The sequence below is a fragment of the Notothenia rossii genome (assembly GCF_949606895.1).
Source record: "Notothenia rossii genome assembly, chromosome: 7".
NCBI lineage: Eukaryota > Metazoa > Chordata > Actinopteri > Perciformes > Nototheniidae > Notothenia > Notothenia rossii.
The window spans coordinates 65,060,259-65,078,927 of NC_136905.1; the positions used below are offsets into that span (position 1 = coordinate 65,060,259).

The 18,669-nt window shown below is 43.5% G+C and overlaps 1 protein-coding gene and 1 long non-coding RNA gene across 6 annotated transcripts in view; one reads left to right on the plus strand and one right to left on the minus strand.

Moving 5' to 3' along the window:
• The window catches only part of LOC307045989, a 133,052-nt gene that overhangs the window by 71,325 nt on the left and 43,058 nt on the right, over nt 1-18,669 (minus strand). The window lies entirely within an intron of this gene.
• Nucleotides 2,409-18,669, plus strand: part of runx3 (RUNX family transcription factor 3) — a 48,024-nt gene continuing 31,763 nt past the window's right edge. The window contains exons 1-2 of one of the 5 annotated variants that reach the window (XM_079694412.1): nt 2,409-2,592; nt 2,846-2,956. In XM_079694412.1, the coding sequence (XP_079550538.1) occupies nt 2,899-2,956 (58 nt within the window). In that variant the 5' untranslated portion in view covers nt 2,409-2,592; nt 2,846-2,898. Of the gene's footprint in view, nt 2,593-2,845; nt 2,957-12,181; nt 12,353-18,669 lie in introns of those variants that run through there. The other 4 variants (XM_079694410.1, XM_079694411.1, XM_079694408.1 and 1 more) reach the window with 4 other exon arrangements.

Genomic DNA, 18,669 nt, shown 5'->3' on the forward strand with positions numbered 1-18,669 from the left:
GTTCACTAAAAAAATCATATCTTCAAAGCAATACAAGTATTTGTATCCAAACAAATGTAAATTAAATTGTTTTAAGCAGATTTTATCGGGTTAAAATTGTGAATCCCAAGGTTTTTAGACAGGATAATCATGGTATTAAATTTAAATACCCTCCCTTACATACTCACAAGCACATTGCTAAAGAATCTCAAACATGACTGAGCACAGCCCTTCAGCCATCATGCCCCTGGCCTAGCAGAGAGTCTCCCTGAGAGGCCTCTTGACAGCGGTCCCTGTTGCTGCGCAGAGTCACAGCTGTAATCTGTCCCTGGGCTGGCAGGCCGATCGAGGCCATGTCGGGAGGCAGCAGAGGTGTGAGGAGAGGAAGCCTCGCTGTGTGTGAGGTTAAGTCGGAGGCCTGTAGTGGCCGCGTGGCCGGACTGATAAAAGCCCTGGGGCCGCGGCTGTGGCCTCAGAGTTCGGCCACACTTGCCGACGCGCCGTGTCATTTAGCCCGCGCTGCCGCCTAACTCAGCGGCAACTGCTCATTTACAGGGCAGTGCGGGCTACCAGGAAGAGTTCTCCCTCTCTTACACACACAAACACACACACACACACACACACACACACACACACACACACACACACACACACACACACACACACACACACACACACACACACACACACACACACACACACACACACACACACACACACACACACACACACACACACACACACACACACACACACACACACACACACACACACACACACACACACACACACACACACACACACACACACACACACTCAGAACATGGTACTGTATATAAACATACAAACACATGCTGTGGTCCATGCAGCAGCCTTGTCCACAAATTAGCAGAGGACCTAGTGGCCTGACAACCATACACAGAGCAGTTTGAAGGAGTAACAGAACCATGCACACACACACTCTCAGATGCACACACACACACACACACACACACACACACACGCACACGCACACGCACACACACACACACGCACACACACACACACACACACACACACACACACACACACACACACACACACACACACACACACACACACACACACACACACACATACTCTGAGACACACAGACTTCACATGAGTGACCAGACGGTGGTTTGGGTCTGTTGTCCCGTGGCCAGACATGGTCAGTGTGTCACTGAAAGACAGGAGAAAGGAGAGAGGAAGTGTGGATACCACAGGTTTGCAAATGCCAGTGATTTGTGCACTCACACACAAACAGGCACAAACACACACAGGATTTTCAGGTTAACAGTACCACAACAAACAGTTAGTCTTTTTCCCTGATTGACTGCATTTATCACGTTGCTCGTTGCTACATTTCGGTATAAATCTGTAGCAGAATGAATAATTTCCTGTTTCTTGCATAAGCGCAGAATAAGCTTTCAAATAAATAGCAGGAAAAGTGTTTTTTTTAAAGAAAGAAAAGGAAGTAATGCAATGAAGTCACAACTTAGGTTTATACTGAATGAGTAGAAAAATAACCTAAAAAGTATGGAAACCACAATCAGGTTAAATCGCTTTGCATTTGCAGACTACGCTAGGCCACAACTGACTTTTATTGGTTTCTCATATTGCTCAAAAAGGCTTGGTTAAAAATCACAAACTGCCACGCAAACTTAAACTGAAAGAATAGTTAGGTGGTGAGTTTATATTAAGGAGTCACAATTGAATATGCATTTATTTTTTAAAGTAGTGCTGGAAAAAGAAATGATTGTTGATGTAACCTAAGAATATGAAAACGGAGTGTATCTACTGGCAGTGCTGCTTCTGATGAGGCTCAGATTATGATACTATCGATGGGTGGAGGTTTGCAGGCCGATAACCACCGGCTCTTTCAAACACAGACGTGCTGTCAGACAAAGGTACACAGGACATGCATATAGAGTCGAGAACAACGTGGTCCTGTGAAGCTGCTAGACTGACACTCTCCTGCCTCTGAAGCCACAGCTATCTCTCACTTCTCTTTCTTTTTTCATTCAGTTCTGTCCTCTTTCTCTCTTTTGAATGTGTGTTTGGTTTAATACTTTTGCAGCTCTTCTGCAGTGGTTTCAGCGAGCCACAGTGCCTGGTTTGAACTCAAAAGAAAAATAGAATGTTTCCAAAACGTGGACGACCAATCAGAAGTGAGAGTGAAGCCGGCGAGTAAGAGAAGGAGAAGCATGGAAACTAAGAAACCGACGCAGAGAAACCAGAGAAAAAAAATCAAATGCGATAGGAGTAGAAGGGAGGGAGGGTGAGAGGGTGGGAGGGAGAGGCCCGGTGACCTCACGTGACATGTGACGTGGGCTCCACCACTCACCGAGGGGAGTGTGTTTGTGGAGGATGGCGAGGAGGATGCAGATACACTGTGGCTTTTAGCCTTTTACTAGCATCGACGCTCCAGTCAGGCCACCACCATCGTGCAGGAGAAAGAGAAAGGATCTGCTGGCTAACCTCAGACCCTCAGCCCGCTGCGTGACACAGGACCACAAGCCCAGCCCTCGCTGCCCCCGCTGCTTCCACCACCCAGGCACCGTCCAGCAGGGCCTTGTATCATCTCCAACCCCGGTGAGTCCACACCTGGACACACACACAGTTTCTTTCTCTCAGTTGCTCCTCTTCTCTCTGAAAGTCTCCCGGTGCTGCCGCTCTATAACACATGCTGCTGCTCTCTCTGCAGGCTTGTGGCTTGGGATTCCTGTGGTAGTCACAAACCCTAGATTCTTGGTTGCTCCGAGCTCCAGGAGTTGTGTCCTCGCCGCTCTCCTTCCTCCTCCTCACTCTTTGTTTCTGATCTGTTTTCTTTTTCTTCTTCTCAAAGGTCGGCGGAGATCGACTGAAGAGCAGGCTCCTCACCGTTCTGCCTCCTCTGTCATGGCATCAAACAGCATCTTTGACTCCTTCTCCAACTACAGCAGCAGTCTACTCAGAGGTGAGTGCTGATCCTCCCCCCTTACCCCCCCCCCACCCTCACCCCCCTCCTTTCAACCACCACCCCACCCTCTGTCCAGTTCTGAATGTACAGCTTTGACAACTTGTTTCTTTTGACAAAAGAAATGTGTGAATGCATATATCTCTCCGTCCACTGAGGCAGGATCTGATTTGCCCTCATCTAGTTGACTGATATGGCCCATAAATGCCTCTGCGCTCCAGTGTTTTCTGTAGGCTTGATGGAGTAGCGCCATAATGGGATTCTCACCACAGACATTCATTATCAAGTGAAACTCGGCGCTCTCTCTCGCTGCTGAATACGAGCTCAGAGGCTCCATGTGACTGGGCCCTTTACTGGAACAGGGCAATACAATAAAAGAAAAAAAAAGAACACAAACATATTAGGCTCTCTGCTTTACTTCCAGGAGGTACTTTTGGTCTATGTGGTGAGGTGAGTGCACTATACTTGGCGAAGCTAAACGCCAGCCTCAGTGAAGAAGCCATTTGTTGCCATGGTTATTCCAATCAGACGGCTTTTACTTGTGGAGCTCTTAAGCGTGGTGGAGAAGCAGAAGGAGATTACAACTTTTACCTGGTTTTAGCTAGAATAGCTTGTTGACTTTATTCCTGTTAGTGATGATAACATGAAGTAGTTGTGGAAGTTGTTAATCTGATGGCGTCCTGGGGATTCAGATATTCCCACTGTTCGTCACACAACCACTAAGACAGCCACTGAAAGGCAGCAAGAAAAAAAATCTCCTTCCCAATTAAGGCCCTGTTGCAGTTTAATTAGAGACAGCCACAGAAGAAGCACTACCAGCTCCTAATTGTTTGCAGAGTATATCTTAAACTCTCTGGAGCCTCACACACACACACAGTCAGACGGACACACACATCTGCGTCTCACATGAGAACAATCCTCTGATATCCTCGGTGGAACCGCAGTGACAGGGGATGATGTTCCAGTGTTCTCACAGCTTCTACAGACACCAAGGCTTTTATAGTTTCCTCCTGACAAGGCTCAGGCCTTTCCTCGCTTTTTCAACTCTAAAACCGCGGGATCTGCATCCCTTTATCTCTTCCCCGTTTACAGATCAGAGTCTGGAGCGTGTCACCAACTCCAGGTTTCATGCGTGCCGCTGGGGCGCCTGATTTTGATTTTGAACTCTAGCAGAGCAGTGAGACGCGATGTGAGACAGTAGGTCAGGAGGGGAAAAGAGAGACAAGCATTTAAAGCTGTAATCATCCATTGGAAATCATTAGTGAATATGCAATATCCTTTTACAATTGACTCTGTCAGGAGACTGAAACCTAACTGCGGGAGAACAAAGGCCAAGAGTCATTAAATACGCCGGTTCAATCTGAAAGCTTTTCAAATCGGGACTACCTCATGTAAGCAAAATACCCGAGCGGTTAGTTTAACAACTTCCATTACACAGGCAAAGCAATTTGGCAAGTTCCCTTTTTTTTATAAAACTCAAATCAAACTGAAATTAAGAAGAACGGTTACAGAAAATCAAAGACGCTGTTAAATGTCTGGGTTCCCTGAGCTGTGACTTTAATACCGTGTGACATTAAGCTTGCTTGCGGAAATAATGTATACATCTATCTGGATGTCAGGATATACTGTTCTAACCAACATGTCAGTCATTTGAAAAAGGAAATAAAAAGAAAAGAGGTTTAAAAAAAGAAAAGAAAATGTTTTCCAATACCTCTTCTTCCTTCCTTCCTTCTTTTTTTTTTCTTAAATTGTACAAACTTGTACTCTGTTATTAAAAATAGACACCAGCACTATCACACATATCAGGCCAACACAAACACTCAGTGTGTACCGCTGGTGTTATATTAGTAACTCTTTAACATTTTAGCGTATCTCACAGTGCAGACAGAGAACACATGTTAGCATGTGATGAGCAACATCAGATGCACTGCGTGAGAAGCGAGAAGACGCCTCACCTCAGAAACCTCAGTCCTCCGCTTATGCTGAATGAGGCACACACACACACACACACACACACACACACACACACACACACACACACACACACACACACACACACACACACACACACACACACACACACACACACACACACACACACACACACACACACACACACACACACACACACACACACACAACAAGTCACCAAGAAAGCAGACAAGGCAGCTGTCGTCTCATGGCGTCCAGTCCATTATTGAGCGCAATAAAAAAAAGTCTAACAGTTAGAAAAGAAGAGAACATCGGATGGAGAGCTTAGCGTCAACGAGGCGTTAATCTGATGCAGACTCAAAGTGCTGCTGCAGTTCACTGATAATAACCACAATGAGGCTATACACCTGCTAACTCTCACACAGCAGCTCCACTACTTTACCGGAATGCAGCATTTCTGAGACACTTTATTTGAAAGGAGTAGGGTCCACAAAAACACCGGGCTTTCCCCATGTGAAGCAGAATTGCATTAACTTCACAACATTTTTTGTTTCGGACATATTGGCAGTGCATCGGGGGGGGGGGGGGGGGGGTACCTGGTTTATAGCGGCTGTCATTGGGCCGATATGGTGGGTCATATCCTTGGCCATGTCTGTCACCACATTTCCCTCCGCTTGGAAGCCTTTTCCCTGCAGACTGTTTTTTACAGGGGTCCGTTTAAAAAAAAAGAAGAGTGTTACTGTCTTGGGAGCCAGCTCCCTTTGTGGCAGAGAAAAAGGCCCCCGGTTTATTAGGGTGGGAATGTTTTTTATATGTTTGGCTTATTGCGCTGCATGAATGGAAGTGAGGGCTTGTGTGTGAGAATCGCGCCATGCCTCACCGCAGTTGTAGCGAGGTTATTCTGGAGGGTTCCGGGAGGTGTTCTGGTTTGTTCGACAAGTTTCTGGGAGGGAAAAAGCCTGACAGACACATGCACAGTATGCGAGAGAGACACTTCAAATGCATCAAAATGAATCGCTCAGAGGGGATAAAACTCGAGGCGAGCTTCAAGCCTTGAACTACTGACAAATAAAAAGGCGCTATACAGTGGCTCAAAAAAGAAAAATGCTATACATTTGACAGGACACATGGCTGGTGAATTTATTAATAACAAAGTCATATGGTGAAGATTTCTCCTGTGCCTTTTAAATTAAAATGCTTGATTGGAGCCCATTCAAAAGCCTGCTGTGACTGTGAGGCCCCCGAGTGACGCCAAAACATAAAGACTGGCTGAGCGGGCAGAAATCTGTAACCAGATATTGAGGGTTTCAATCTTTTATATAGTGAAAGCAAATAATAGAAAACTCATGACAGACAGAGCGGGCAAAATCCTGTCTCCAATTTAGCCTAGTATAATATCTATTTATAAAACTAATATTGGATAGAGGGAACGCTCTGGACTTGATTATGGCTGTAAACGCTTTTGGAGGTACTTATTTACTTTTTGGTACGTCTCGCCGTTTTAACCGTCTGTCAACACGACTTCATGGGGAACACTTTCAAGGGATGCCAGCAACATGGCTTCCAGGTAGAACGTGCAGAAGGGCGTGCTGATTATGTGGTCGACTAATCCCAAAACCTGCCTCCGCCCTCGCATACTTTTGGCTCCAAACAACCACGCTCGGCGTTGCGTTGGTCAAGGTTAAAGTCGCGCTAAGTGCAGTTGTAAATACAATTTGCTGGTGGTCGACAAACAACCACAGCGGCCAGATTCTTTTAAGCCGATCTGATAATATGGATTTATGCTGTACAGGTTTCGCTAACTGGGGGGGGGGAAAGTGTTCTGGAAGGTTGAGCGACTTCTTACAAGAAACACTCATGGAGGGGGCTTCTTGCTTCTGTAATTCTGCTGGAAAATAAACTGTAGGTGCGTCGGCTTTGAGGCAGCATCCAGCGAGGAGCGAATGTGATTTGAGCCTGGTGTCGGGCCAAGCAGGCAAGAAGAACATTCTGCGTGTCGGCGTCTTTGACACAGTTCAACAAGAGTTAGTCTGCATGTTAAACTCTGTGAAGTGATTGTGTATGGCAGCTGTGAGAGCAGTGAGCTCAGTATGCTGAACACTTTTTACCTCATCAACCTACTATAGTTGTATAAGATGAAGTAGAACATAATTGGTATCAGGGACAAAAAAGTCCAAATATGATGCATGTGATGTAAGAGGAATTTATAAAGTCTAGACGGGCTACTTTAACTGTCTGCCATGCAAAATAAATCGAAACAGGAACTACATGGCAGGAAAATATGCAGACTTTGAAAAAGCTTGCGTAATTGAATAACGAGGTGGAAATGATCACAATATAAAGTTCTTTCTCTTGATTTAAGAAAAGGTTATGCCCTGGGCGGATAAGGCTCTTCTATTTCTATGACTCATTTCTGTACGGTTAATTTGCTTCACTTACGAGCTGATAATATTTCATATGCCCCCTTACGTTAAAAAGATTAAAGCCACATCAGTTATTAGACTCTTCATGAGGTCATTCATCCTGCATGGTGGACAACTAAATGAAGGAAAAACCTTTCTCGCAATTTTCAGTTTCTTAATTTTGTTTTAAACCTACGCCCTGAACCACAGGCCAGCCCCACAGCTTATTACATGGTAAGGCTGGGGTTGCAGAAAAAAACCAAAGTATTATTGTAGGCTAATTTATGTATTATTAACCTACATTTATGCAGCTGTTGTGTGGAATTTGCTTGCAATTCTCTGCAAAGCTGGGAAGAAGGTAAACAATTAAAAGTGAAAATTGAAATAAAACATTTTTGTCATCCGAGGTTTAGTTTGTTTTCAGTAACTCTGGCTACAATTAGAGAGTTGTGACCTGAGTTTGACTCAGATGAAGAAGCCTTATTGTTTGGACCCCTCCCTGTAGCGTTAAACAGATGTTGTCAACAACGTCCTTACTGTTGCAGTGAGAAGCAGGAAAAGCAAAGAAAACTGCCGGTGACTAAGCAGAACGTCGATTGCTGTGCACTTTTGTTTTTAACATTACAGTTGCATTCAAAGCCACAAATGACTTTAATGGGCGGGCATGGGTCTGGTCGGCAGCACATCAAATGACTCAAACTTATGGAGAACCCACATGTTCAGAAACATATCAGCACGGATCTATTTCTTTCTTTTTTGCATAAGAAGGAACACAGAGGGTTTTATTTTATCATGTGTGAAAGTTTAGCAAAGATCTAAGGCCCGGAGGAACTCATTCTGTCACCATCAAAGGATTCAAAGGAATGTTTTTCACAGGCAAAATATCCTTCCTCCAGACTGAATCTTCACGTCATTATGTGCAACTTTAATCTTCCCCAAAACATCCTTATAGCCTATCCCTCCCATAAGTAATAAAGAAAAAAAAACGTAATTACGGAGGAGGAAAAATGCAGATAATGATAGGATACGAGAGGCTGCCGGCTATGAAATGTTTTCAGATTCTCTATTTTCCTCCATTTTCCCAGAATGTTGTTTTTTTCTATACTTGTTTACATACGGTTAATTGTCGTTGCTGCAATAAAACATGTTTTTGGGTTGCTTCTTCCCTCCCCTCAAACATAACTTTAACCACAGGGAATTGATTTTTGTGGAGACAGTATTTCAAAAATGGGATTTTTCTCTCTGCCTATTCATTGGGGGGTACGAATCTGGCTGTGCTCACTGCTTCGGTAATGGGCCACCTAATTGAGCTTTTCGTAGAGGGGGGCACATTTGAACATTTTGATGAGACAAAGGATGAGTGAAAAAAAGTTCGATATTTCAGGATAAAAGCTTACTTGCTCTCTTTCTGAGTCAGATTGATATCCCTCTCAGGCCCTATTATGTTTTGGGGGGTTCTCCTTTTCCTGTGGTGTGTTAGATATGTTGTTGTGCATGTAAATGGTCAGCAAAGGCTTAAATCCAAAAGTTCCCTCCAAAGGGAGTTTCTGTCCCACACTTTCCCCCCGACCTGAAACGCCTCCGTTTGAATCCTTTGTTTACTTCTGTAACATAGTGACATCACCATGTAACACACGCATTTCTATTTGCTAGCTCTCCAACACATTGTAAGTGACAGGCTAAGGCGAAGGACATCTCGAAGCGGTTGACCAATCACAACGGAGTCGGCCAGCTAACCAATCAGAGCAGACTGGGCTCTGGTTTCAGACAGAGGATGAAAAGAGGTGCTGCAGCACAGGCAGTATGAGAAGAATAAAGAGCTTTTTGAACATTAAAGCATTAAAGATTGAAATAGAGGGGAAAACATCAAGGCTCGCCCAGAAGAAGTCATAGTCCCACACACAACGCCCAGTACAACCAAAAGTTGGTTTACAATTTACTATTGTCCAGAAAAAGGAATATTTCCCAAAACTCAAAGGAAATTCATCAAAAAGGTCCATTCTTCCTCAGATGCCAAAATGACCATATTCATATCCTGATTTAGCTTGTTCTGCAATCTTTTTATTTCATAAAGATTCATGCAAAATGTACCCAATTATCTACAACCCCAGTATTGCAGCATGTTTTGCCCTGAAGTAAACTTCAGCGGGCTTGTACTTTCTCTCCAGCTGCTCACTTCTGTATTGGCTCAGTAGGAAACACCATGCCAGGGATTCCCCCTCAGCTGTGCACCAGAAGTGGCCCCTCCATCTCTTCAGCATAGTGTCTGCTGTGAGGTCACTCCGTCTGCTGCACACACTCTTCTCACGGGGGCAGCCGTCATGCTCACCAACACACGAGAAACTGTATGGTATAGGCGCACAGACTGCCGATTGCACATATAGAATACACACACACACACACACACGCAGAAGTCTGAGTTTTTCCCCCGTGCTGAGTCAGAGACGAGCGGTGCCTGTCAACATGATGACCGTGACGTTTCCCCCCCCTTAAATGCTGTCTGACCTCACTGTAATAGCTGGTGAGGACTAACATATGGTCTGCCGATGCCTTAGTCCAGCAGAATTGCCCACACTGTGACTACACAGCAGAGGACTTAGCTGAAAATATCACTGACAGCTTTCTCGATAAAATAGAAAGGGCCAGTTTGGGACTTCTTCTTATAAAAAGTATTAAACTGATTTTACTGAGGTTACACTTGTAATGAGAAGAGTCAGAGTTTCTATCAAATTAACAGCTGTTAAATCCACTTGAATCCAATCACAAAATCTAAGAGCAGCCTAGAAAAATGGTCAATGAATGTCAGGCATAATTGTTGCTGTTACATATGAATTGTAACACAACATTCAATTAAAACAGGGACATCTCTCAGGTCTCCACATAACAGCATGACAGCTAGCTGTGTTAACACTGCCAACCTGGCAGAGACAACGTTGGTGTTAGAAGTGCCTGACGGACTTGAACACAGCTTTTCCCCTTTAATCAGTGTGATGACATAAGAGGCAGACAGCGAGCCAGTCATTCAGTCAGTGTAGAGTTTGATTAGCCTAATCACCAGGCAGCCAGGCTCCAGGCTGCTGATTGGGTTTACAAACGCTCCTTGTCATCGCTGTGTCATTAGCTCGCCGTTAGCCGCGGCCGCCTTGACGTGGAGCAGCGACGTGCCGGGCCTAAACACAGCAATCAGGGGATTAGTGTGCAGTTACAGCAAAGCCTCAATGGACGCCTCAGGCTCTGAGTCAAGGAGGGGAAAGTCTTGCCTTCTTATGCTCGCTGCACGTGGCCAGGGAGCTAACTGTACATGGGCAACGCCACTACTGATTAGCAAGGGACCCGATGAGAGGAAACATTCAGTGACTTCGGACACACGGGTGGTTTCCCAGACTCCAATTAAGCCAAGTCGTTGACTTGGCTCAATGATTTGAATGGAGGGACTCCATTGAAAATAAGTTTTAGCTTCCAATTAGGTTTGGTTAATCTGGAGCTGGGACTCAAGCCCAAAGGCATCACAGAAACAGAGCAGCCTGCAGCACAGTGACTCTCTGCAGAAAGGCTCAGTTGAGTTGGAAGGAATTCATTTTTCTTTTTGATTTCATTTGAAATTCATTGGAATGATTGACATTAATCAGTAACTGTGCAAAAGACAGAATATATCCATTGTAACAAATGAAAGTGTCTAAGTGCTCTCCTGAGCTTCTTGGCTCGAAGGCTGAGAGTTGCCACACCCTTGTTTCCTTACGATGAAAAGCCCCGAGGGCGAAGCGAGAACTTTCCAAGAGTTGTCTTACGTCTGCAGAGGAAAGTGGCACGGACACTTGTCAAGAAACCAGCGCCGGGTTCCTGCTTCAATCTGGTCGGACTCTGCGGTGAGACAGACGGTGCTTGAACGGCTGAATCCCTCTGAAGAGGGGAGTACATGCAAATTCAATATTTGGGGGCTTTTTGAAGTTCATTTGCACTTGAATGAGTGTGACAGAACCTGGAATGACCTCTGTGGAAAAGAGTCTCTACACAGTGATGAAAGGAGATGAAAGGGACAAACACTGATGGCAAAAGTTGGAAGTGGGCACATGGTGTGTATTTGTGTGGGTTCCCATAAGGTTAGCTTGAGTGTGTGTGCACAGTAGTTTAAATCAAGTCAGCAGGGATGACTAATAAATGGTGATTCCTTCAGGCACTTTGAATAAAAACACAATGCCGCTAAGAGGAACACATTTGGCCCAGTGCCCGCTTGGCAGAGCCCTCTCTGCCTTGTGTTTTGTTGGTTTGTGTTCATGTCATTCATTTTATACGTTACATAACTTACCTTGTTCCTTCATATGCCAAAGTAAGAGAGACCTAGTTTTAAAAAATAAAAACATGTGGCTTTTGTTGCAGAGAGGAATGAACAACAGCATTCCATGTGCAACCACATCAAAGGTCCCCCTCGCCATGGGGCTAAATGAGGGCAGACTGTCCTGCTTGCCCCTCCTGACATGATTGCCACTAATTAACCAGCGATCTCAAAACTGACACTTAATGTTCATCACTTCTCCCTCACATATTCACTCTCATCAGCACAGATTTTAAACTGCTTCTCTTTGGGCTCCAGAGTGAGGGGACAGCCACACAACAAGCACAAAGGGGCATTGTCTGCTGGTGAAAATGTGGTTTACAGGCTCTGCTATAATGGCTCGGTGGTTGCTGGAAGCCATGCGCACTTCCTAATATCCAACTCACATGCGATTTCATTTTGAGAAAAAGACTGAGCTGTGGGGCTTTGCCTTTGTGTGAGTGGGACGCCTCACAACTTATTTTCTGAGCCCTCACCCCTCCTTCTCCCCTCTCTTCACCCCCTCTTCCCCTCTCTGGTGGCGCTACTATATTTGTGTGGGCTCTCTAGCAAAGGCTGCGTTGCCAGTCAAACGTGTTCGGGGGCCGTCAGACTGAAAGGCTTCCAGCGCTGCGATCTGTCTCCGCTCCTCGTCAGTGGGAGCTGTTTGATCTGACAGAGAGACTCCATTAGAGACACAGGGAGGTTGGATGGCTTCAGCAGTCAGAGTAGCAGCCCAGAGAGGAAAAGGTTTGCACACGCAGTCTGGTTGCAATCTTGGTGTCTCGCTATGTATCTATAAATGTCTCTGCGCATTACTTGTCCTTATACTAGGTGTGTGTGGTTGCACGTTGATGAGTGCACCGTAAGAACTGGGCTGATGTATTTTGGGGCTCTGTTTGGTAAAGGGGTGAGGACGCGATGGATAATGATATCATGAAAGTGCAGCGCTGCTTAGCTGCAATGACCGAGAGAGAGAGCTTGTTTGCCAAGGTTGTGAGAAGTAAGACGTCCTCTTAACACACATCATAGCTTTCCCTCAGTCTCCACTGGTGGTGATGACCTCATAAACCTGCGCCACAGTCCAACTGACTAGAAGCTGGTGTCAGGGCGGTGAAATGGTAGACAATGGTTTGATAAATATGCATCCACGGTTGAGCCACAGACCATCTCGACACTCCATACATTTACTTTGGCTACAACTTCCACTAATCAGCAATGAACTCTGACAAATGACTTATTTCTACAAGACGTATTTACACGTAGTATTAAGGGATTAGTATTAGACTTTCGTCATGTGCTTGCACGGTGTGATAGCTGTTAAAAAGGAGCAGGGGGAGCGAGTTTGTGTGAAAGATTTGTCTCCTGATCTGTGTGTGGCAGCTGGGCACTGGCAGGGCTCTGGCACCGGGGCTGCATGGCAGTTAAACTGTCAGTGGCAGGAACTGTAAATCTTTCTGCAGAAGGTGAATGCAGCACGACAGCGCCACAGGTGTGTGTGTGAGTGTATGTGTTTTCAAGTTTGTCACAAGGCTATGGTTGCTTGTCCGTATGTCTTTGTGTCTCAGCGATCATGAGAGACAGTCTCCAAAGTTTTGGAGCTGGACACATTTAGCAGAGTGAGTCAGGATACTCTTGTGTGTATGTGTGTGTCTGTCAGGGGTGGGGGTGCTGTCACTTTGGCAACGCAACTGCACATATTGCAGCGATTACCACAGCGGAAAAATGTTTTTCTGCAACATGCAATTACTACAGATTACAGATTGCCGTCCTTGCATCAGAAGCTCTCGCTAGAAAAGGGAGATACACAGCACGTCTGTGTGTGTGGATGTGGATGTGTGTGTGTGGATGTGTGTGTGTCCCGTTACACACAAATAGACAGAGAGACAAAGAAAGATGAGAAATGATTATAGCTCACACTAAAAACCACAACTGAAAAAAAAGGGGGAGTTGACGTATTTATGGGACTCATTTAGATGAAAAAGTTATACTGACTCTTATGGGGTAAATAAAAGACCCTGGCTAAAAAACACAATCTGTCCTTCAGTGAAATGAATAAAGTAGAGCAGGGATCATTTCGTAGGCCTTTTATCCATCATCATCAACATTATGAAAAACACACGAATGAAGGACACAATCCTAAACACCACAAATCATATCAGTTCTGGACTTTGTATTTTGTTCCAGGTTACAAATGAACCTAAATATCAAAAAGCTTCCTTCAGGTCACACTAAACAATATAGCCCAAAAGTGGTGCCCCGCAGCAAGGCAGGGCCCTATTTACAAACCCACCAGACCAAAGTGCTCCTATAATAGCACTGGGCCCTTTTGGTGAGCTTACCATCCAATGCTACTTTTAGTGGGTTTCCAAAGAATAAACAGGCCCGTGGAACCACATCACAGGCTGCTGACTGTCATCGTTGGGTGAGTGTACCCGACAGATGATGTGAGGGCGGAGCGACCGTGACACCGGGGTTTACGGCAAGTTCCCCCCTGCCTAACATGGGTGTGGTGTGCACCATTGAACTGCAACTGAAAGGACATGGGAAGGGGAGGGGGGGTTCTGACCAGGTTCTACCTCTGAACGCTGATCACAGTGAATCCATCAGTGTGTCACTTTGCCTTTCATGACTTATTTGGTTATTGGAAACAAGAAAGGAGTGAGTTTGGATTTTGGGTATTAAAAACAGAGATTTGTTTGGTTGGGCAATCAGATATGCACACACAAGCAGGATGGTGTAAGAAGTTGTCAGATCTTTAAGTAAATCAACTCTACGGAAAGTATAAATACAAGCCTTTTGAAGTCAAATTCATAATTCCATTTGTTTCTTCAGCAAACAATATATTTGTTTCTGAATCGAGACAATAACATATGATGGAGGATGGAGTTTGGTTGTTTTGATCATGAAGCGATGGATTATGGGAGTTAAGTCATTGCAGTCAGCTTCCCCCTTATTTATCTGAAGCGGACTTATCCGCAGAGGTCACCTTCTTTTCAAAACAAAAGGTCCTCGTGATGGAAATCAGTAAAAGCTTGGAATAAGGACATTTTAGTTTTAAAATGCACTGTTTTCTGATGTTGTTGGTGGACAACGGACAACATGGAGGACCTAATGTTCCCTCTGTTAGCCTCCAAACGTTCCAAAGTATTTTACAGTTAACCGAATTATCCGTAAAGGTTGCATAGCCTACTACTCTACAAAACAAACAGGAAAAGTACTCAAAACAGCAGTTTCATGGTAAATATGTGTATATTTTATAGCTCTATCATTGTTTTCTAAATGTAAAACCCTAATCTGGAAAACAGCTAACAGCTTAAACCTTCAAATAAATGTAGTGCAGTAATAAAAACATTTCCTTTTAAGAGATTATTTAGCAGAAGTATAAAAAAGGTACATCAAATGAAAATGGAGTTAACTGTACTCAATGACTCTCTTCCTCTGCTCTAGAGGATTGGAGAGCATCACAGCAGCATCACTACCAATCTCATCAGATAACGTATTCAATATGAAATGAATTGTTAGATAGACAAACAGATGCTTGGTATGTTTGCAAATGAATGCAGTCTTTAAGAAGTCCATTTACATTCAGCAGACAGAAATAAAAATGCAGTTGGAGTCGTCCCCCAACAGCCATTATGCAGCTCAATTGATTCAGAGAGCTTTTATAAGCCCTGGGCTCCGCTCTGCACCTTTTATCAAATGTAAGCAGAATATTAAAGATGCATGAGATGAATGTGCTCATTGTCTCCTCTGGTGACTGCTGCATCTCAACTCATCACGCTCACATAGTAATTAGCTGCTGCGTCTGGAAATGATACAACAAATAGGATCAAATGGATAAAATGTATTGTCCCAAAGGAATTTTGTCTTGGAAACATACAGTATCTGCTGTTAAGAAAACACTAATAAACATAGTGCCTGCATACAGAACATAGTCTGTTAACATAGTCAAAAGGAAATGTCATTATGTTTATGATATATATCTCAACCACCTTCAAGGATTGGGGAGTTATTTTATGTATAACGCACTTCAAAGGAAAAATTATAGAGGAAAACTGTCAACATTTAAATACAAATAAAGTGCTTTAGGGACATTGAGAGCTAAAACAAGTTTGAATACACAAGTGCTTTCCAGTCATCATTAAAACTAACACAGACAGCCCGGGTTGAGAAAAAAATAACATACACATTTATATGAGGAAAATTCTTCAATGTGTTTCCTATTTTCTTGTCTGAACATCAAAATGGACAAAAATGACCACCAATTGTGATGTGCTGACACATTATGTAATCAAAATTTGAGAGAATCAGCCATCAGAGCAGCGAGAGCCCAAAACCCAAACAGTCTGTACCCACTCACTGTTGTTTAAAGGTTTCTCCGTATACTTGTGTATATAAACACTCCAACGCTAGAATATGATTTGGCTTTGAGGGGACTGGCACAAATGGCTTTGGTGACTTACATCATGCTTGGATGTCTAATCACAGACACTCTTGTCATATCAAGGAGAAAAAGTCCATTTCATAGCGAGCTACGTCTCCAAAAAAAAAAAAAAAAAAGAGGAGGGAAGGGTAAACAAGCCTGGCGTTCCACAGCCACCGCAGAATTCATCATTCATACAAAAAAATACCCCGAGACCCAAAGTAGAGCTAATTTAATCCGAGAGGAATAAAACTCCATTTCATAGAAGTCGTCCATTCAGAACACTCATATTTCCACTGAGCAGAAACCCCCGGCTGAAATCCGAGCAGACACTTTTCGGAAGGAATGCATTCGGTGGGTTGAGGGCCAAAGCTTGCCCTGTAATTTGTGAATGTACAGAAATGTGTGACCGCCACAGCTCCTCTAAAGATAGAAATCTTTGTCTTATGTCATCGCCCAACCTCAAACTATTTCTAATTGCCCCCATAGCCCCCTTTCCCAAATGAATAGCTACCCATCGAAAGGCTTATGTGTGCATGGCTGAAAATAGCCGAGGAGTTTACACAAGCTAATAGATCATATTCAGCAAAAAAAAAGATGAAAAACGTTTAAAAAGGAGCTCCACGTATTGGAGACTGTCCCCGTCTTCAAAGTGACTTTTAAGTGGCGCTGAAGGTTGTGTGGGCGGCATTTAGAGTCAGGTATACGTTTACACACCCCGAAGGCTTCCACTGGTTTCTCTGCTAATGGGTTGATTCTCATTTTAGTCTTTACACTGTGACTCATTACAAATAAAACCCAAAGTAAATGGAGTTTCCTTTGATTGTATACTCAGAGGAGGACGTGCTTCTTGTCAGGACTCCACGGAAGCATTAGTTTAACTGCGAAAAACTACATTTTCTTCGGGGCCCATTTAGAATCATTTGTCTTCATGGTGTTTTGATTGCAAACATTTTCTAATAAAAGGGAAGCTTTTTTCTTATGAACTGAAGTTATGACTTAGGACTTTCACAGAGGGCTGAAGGCCAACCTCTCAAGTTTTCATAGAGCAACCATCAGTAAACAATGATGTGATAGCTTGATTTATATCTGAAGGATCTATTTTCTTTTTAACCTTCGTTGGTAAGAATCCTTTATGCTGAGGCCCATTTGAGGTGCGTCCGGGGTTTCACATATCCTCCACGAGTTCTATCTTGATTTCAGGCTCAACCCACCCGGATCATTAAAAATCGTTCAGGGGCACGGCGGGCTCCGTCCTCAATGGCTGTGCGGCTGAAACCAAAGAAACTGCAGGTTGAAATGTGGAGGTCTAAATGTGACAGGCGCCCAGAGCACAGATTACGACTGAGGAGGGTATAGCTGGGGTTTGTGGTCACGTATTAATAATGAAGTCGGGCAGGAGGATGACTAAAATATCACTGGCATTGTCATTGTCCCAGTAGAGCTGGACTCAAAATAGAGGCGGCATGATAGGGGATCTGATTGGAGGTGATTTTGGCAGTAAGGACTGTAGGGATTTAAACTGCTGCTGCTTTATGGAGGGATTTGAGTTCAACAGTGGACTAGGCTTGGTGATTTGGCGTTACCCTACATGTTCAAGTTAAAACTCCAAAAATTGAAACACATGGGCAATGGGCCAAAAGGTAATTCCCTGGCTTAAAAGGATAATTGCTGTTCTTATACTGAATTGACTCTGAATGGTAATGGCTTTATTATCTTAATTGTGGGTATAATTCTTGTGACTAATATAGAGATAACTTTGTGTATGTCACTCCACCCCACTGAAACCCTGTCCAGAATAACAAGCAACCACAGAGTCAGGTGTTACAAGCTTAACATTTCTGTGACCCAGAAGAAACACTCAAAAATATGATTTGAATTGAAAATAAAACTACAAAAATGACAACCTTATATGCTTGATTTAATTAGATTTATAGAAGACATTTTTATCAGCAGTTTCTCTGATAATTCAATTTAGATGAATATAATTTAATATTTTTCTTTTAAGTGTTAGAGCAAGCATTGACACAGCACTGACAGTGTGAGGTTTGTGGCCAGCTTTGATCCCACATAAACAATGAATTGTGAAAATAAGCTTTAATATCCCAGAGTTTTTTGGACATTTGTTTTTTGTTTTAACTTTTGAAATCTTCCATCTGCATCTCTCTCTGAGTCTGATTTAGTGTGATGGGGGAAATTAAGGGAAAATGTGAAGCCACTGCGATGACTCCTCACACCACTTAACTTCATTTCATTTATTCTCATGCAAGTAAACAACTTAAAAACCGCCACACGCACGCAGAGGCGCGCGCACACAAGGATACATTGCGCAGTTATTAAATCAAATCAACCGTTTTGATTGGATGCGTTTAAAAACGCGAAATCCAAAATACTTGTTCAATATTTATTCTACTGTCAATTCTCTGTTTGCATTAATGAATTAAAAACATTAGTTATATTCATTGTGTGTTATGGTAATTTTTATTATTTTAATGCCAGTAATTAAAATAATAATTTCTTCACCAATGATATCCTAAATATCTATTCGAATAATTTGTACTATTATAAATCAATAAATAACTGCTAGTGAACACTAAAACAAACGATGTAAACTTGTGTAAAGTGTTTTAAGCGAAGTCTG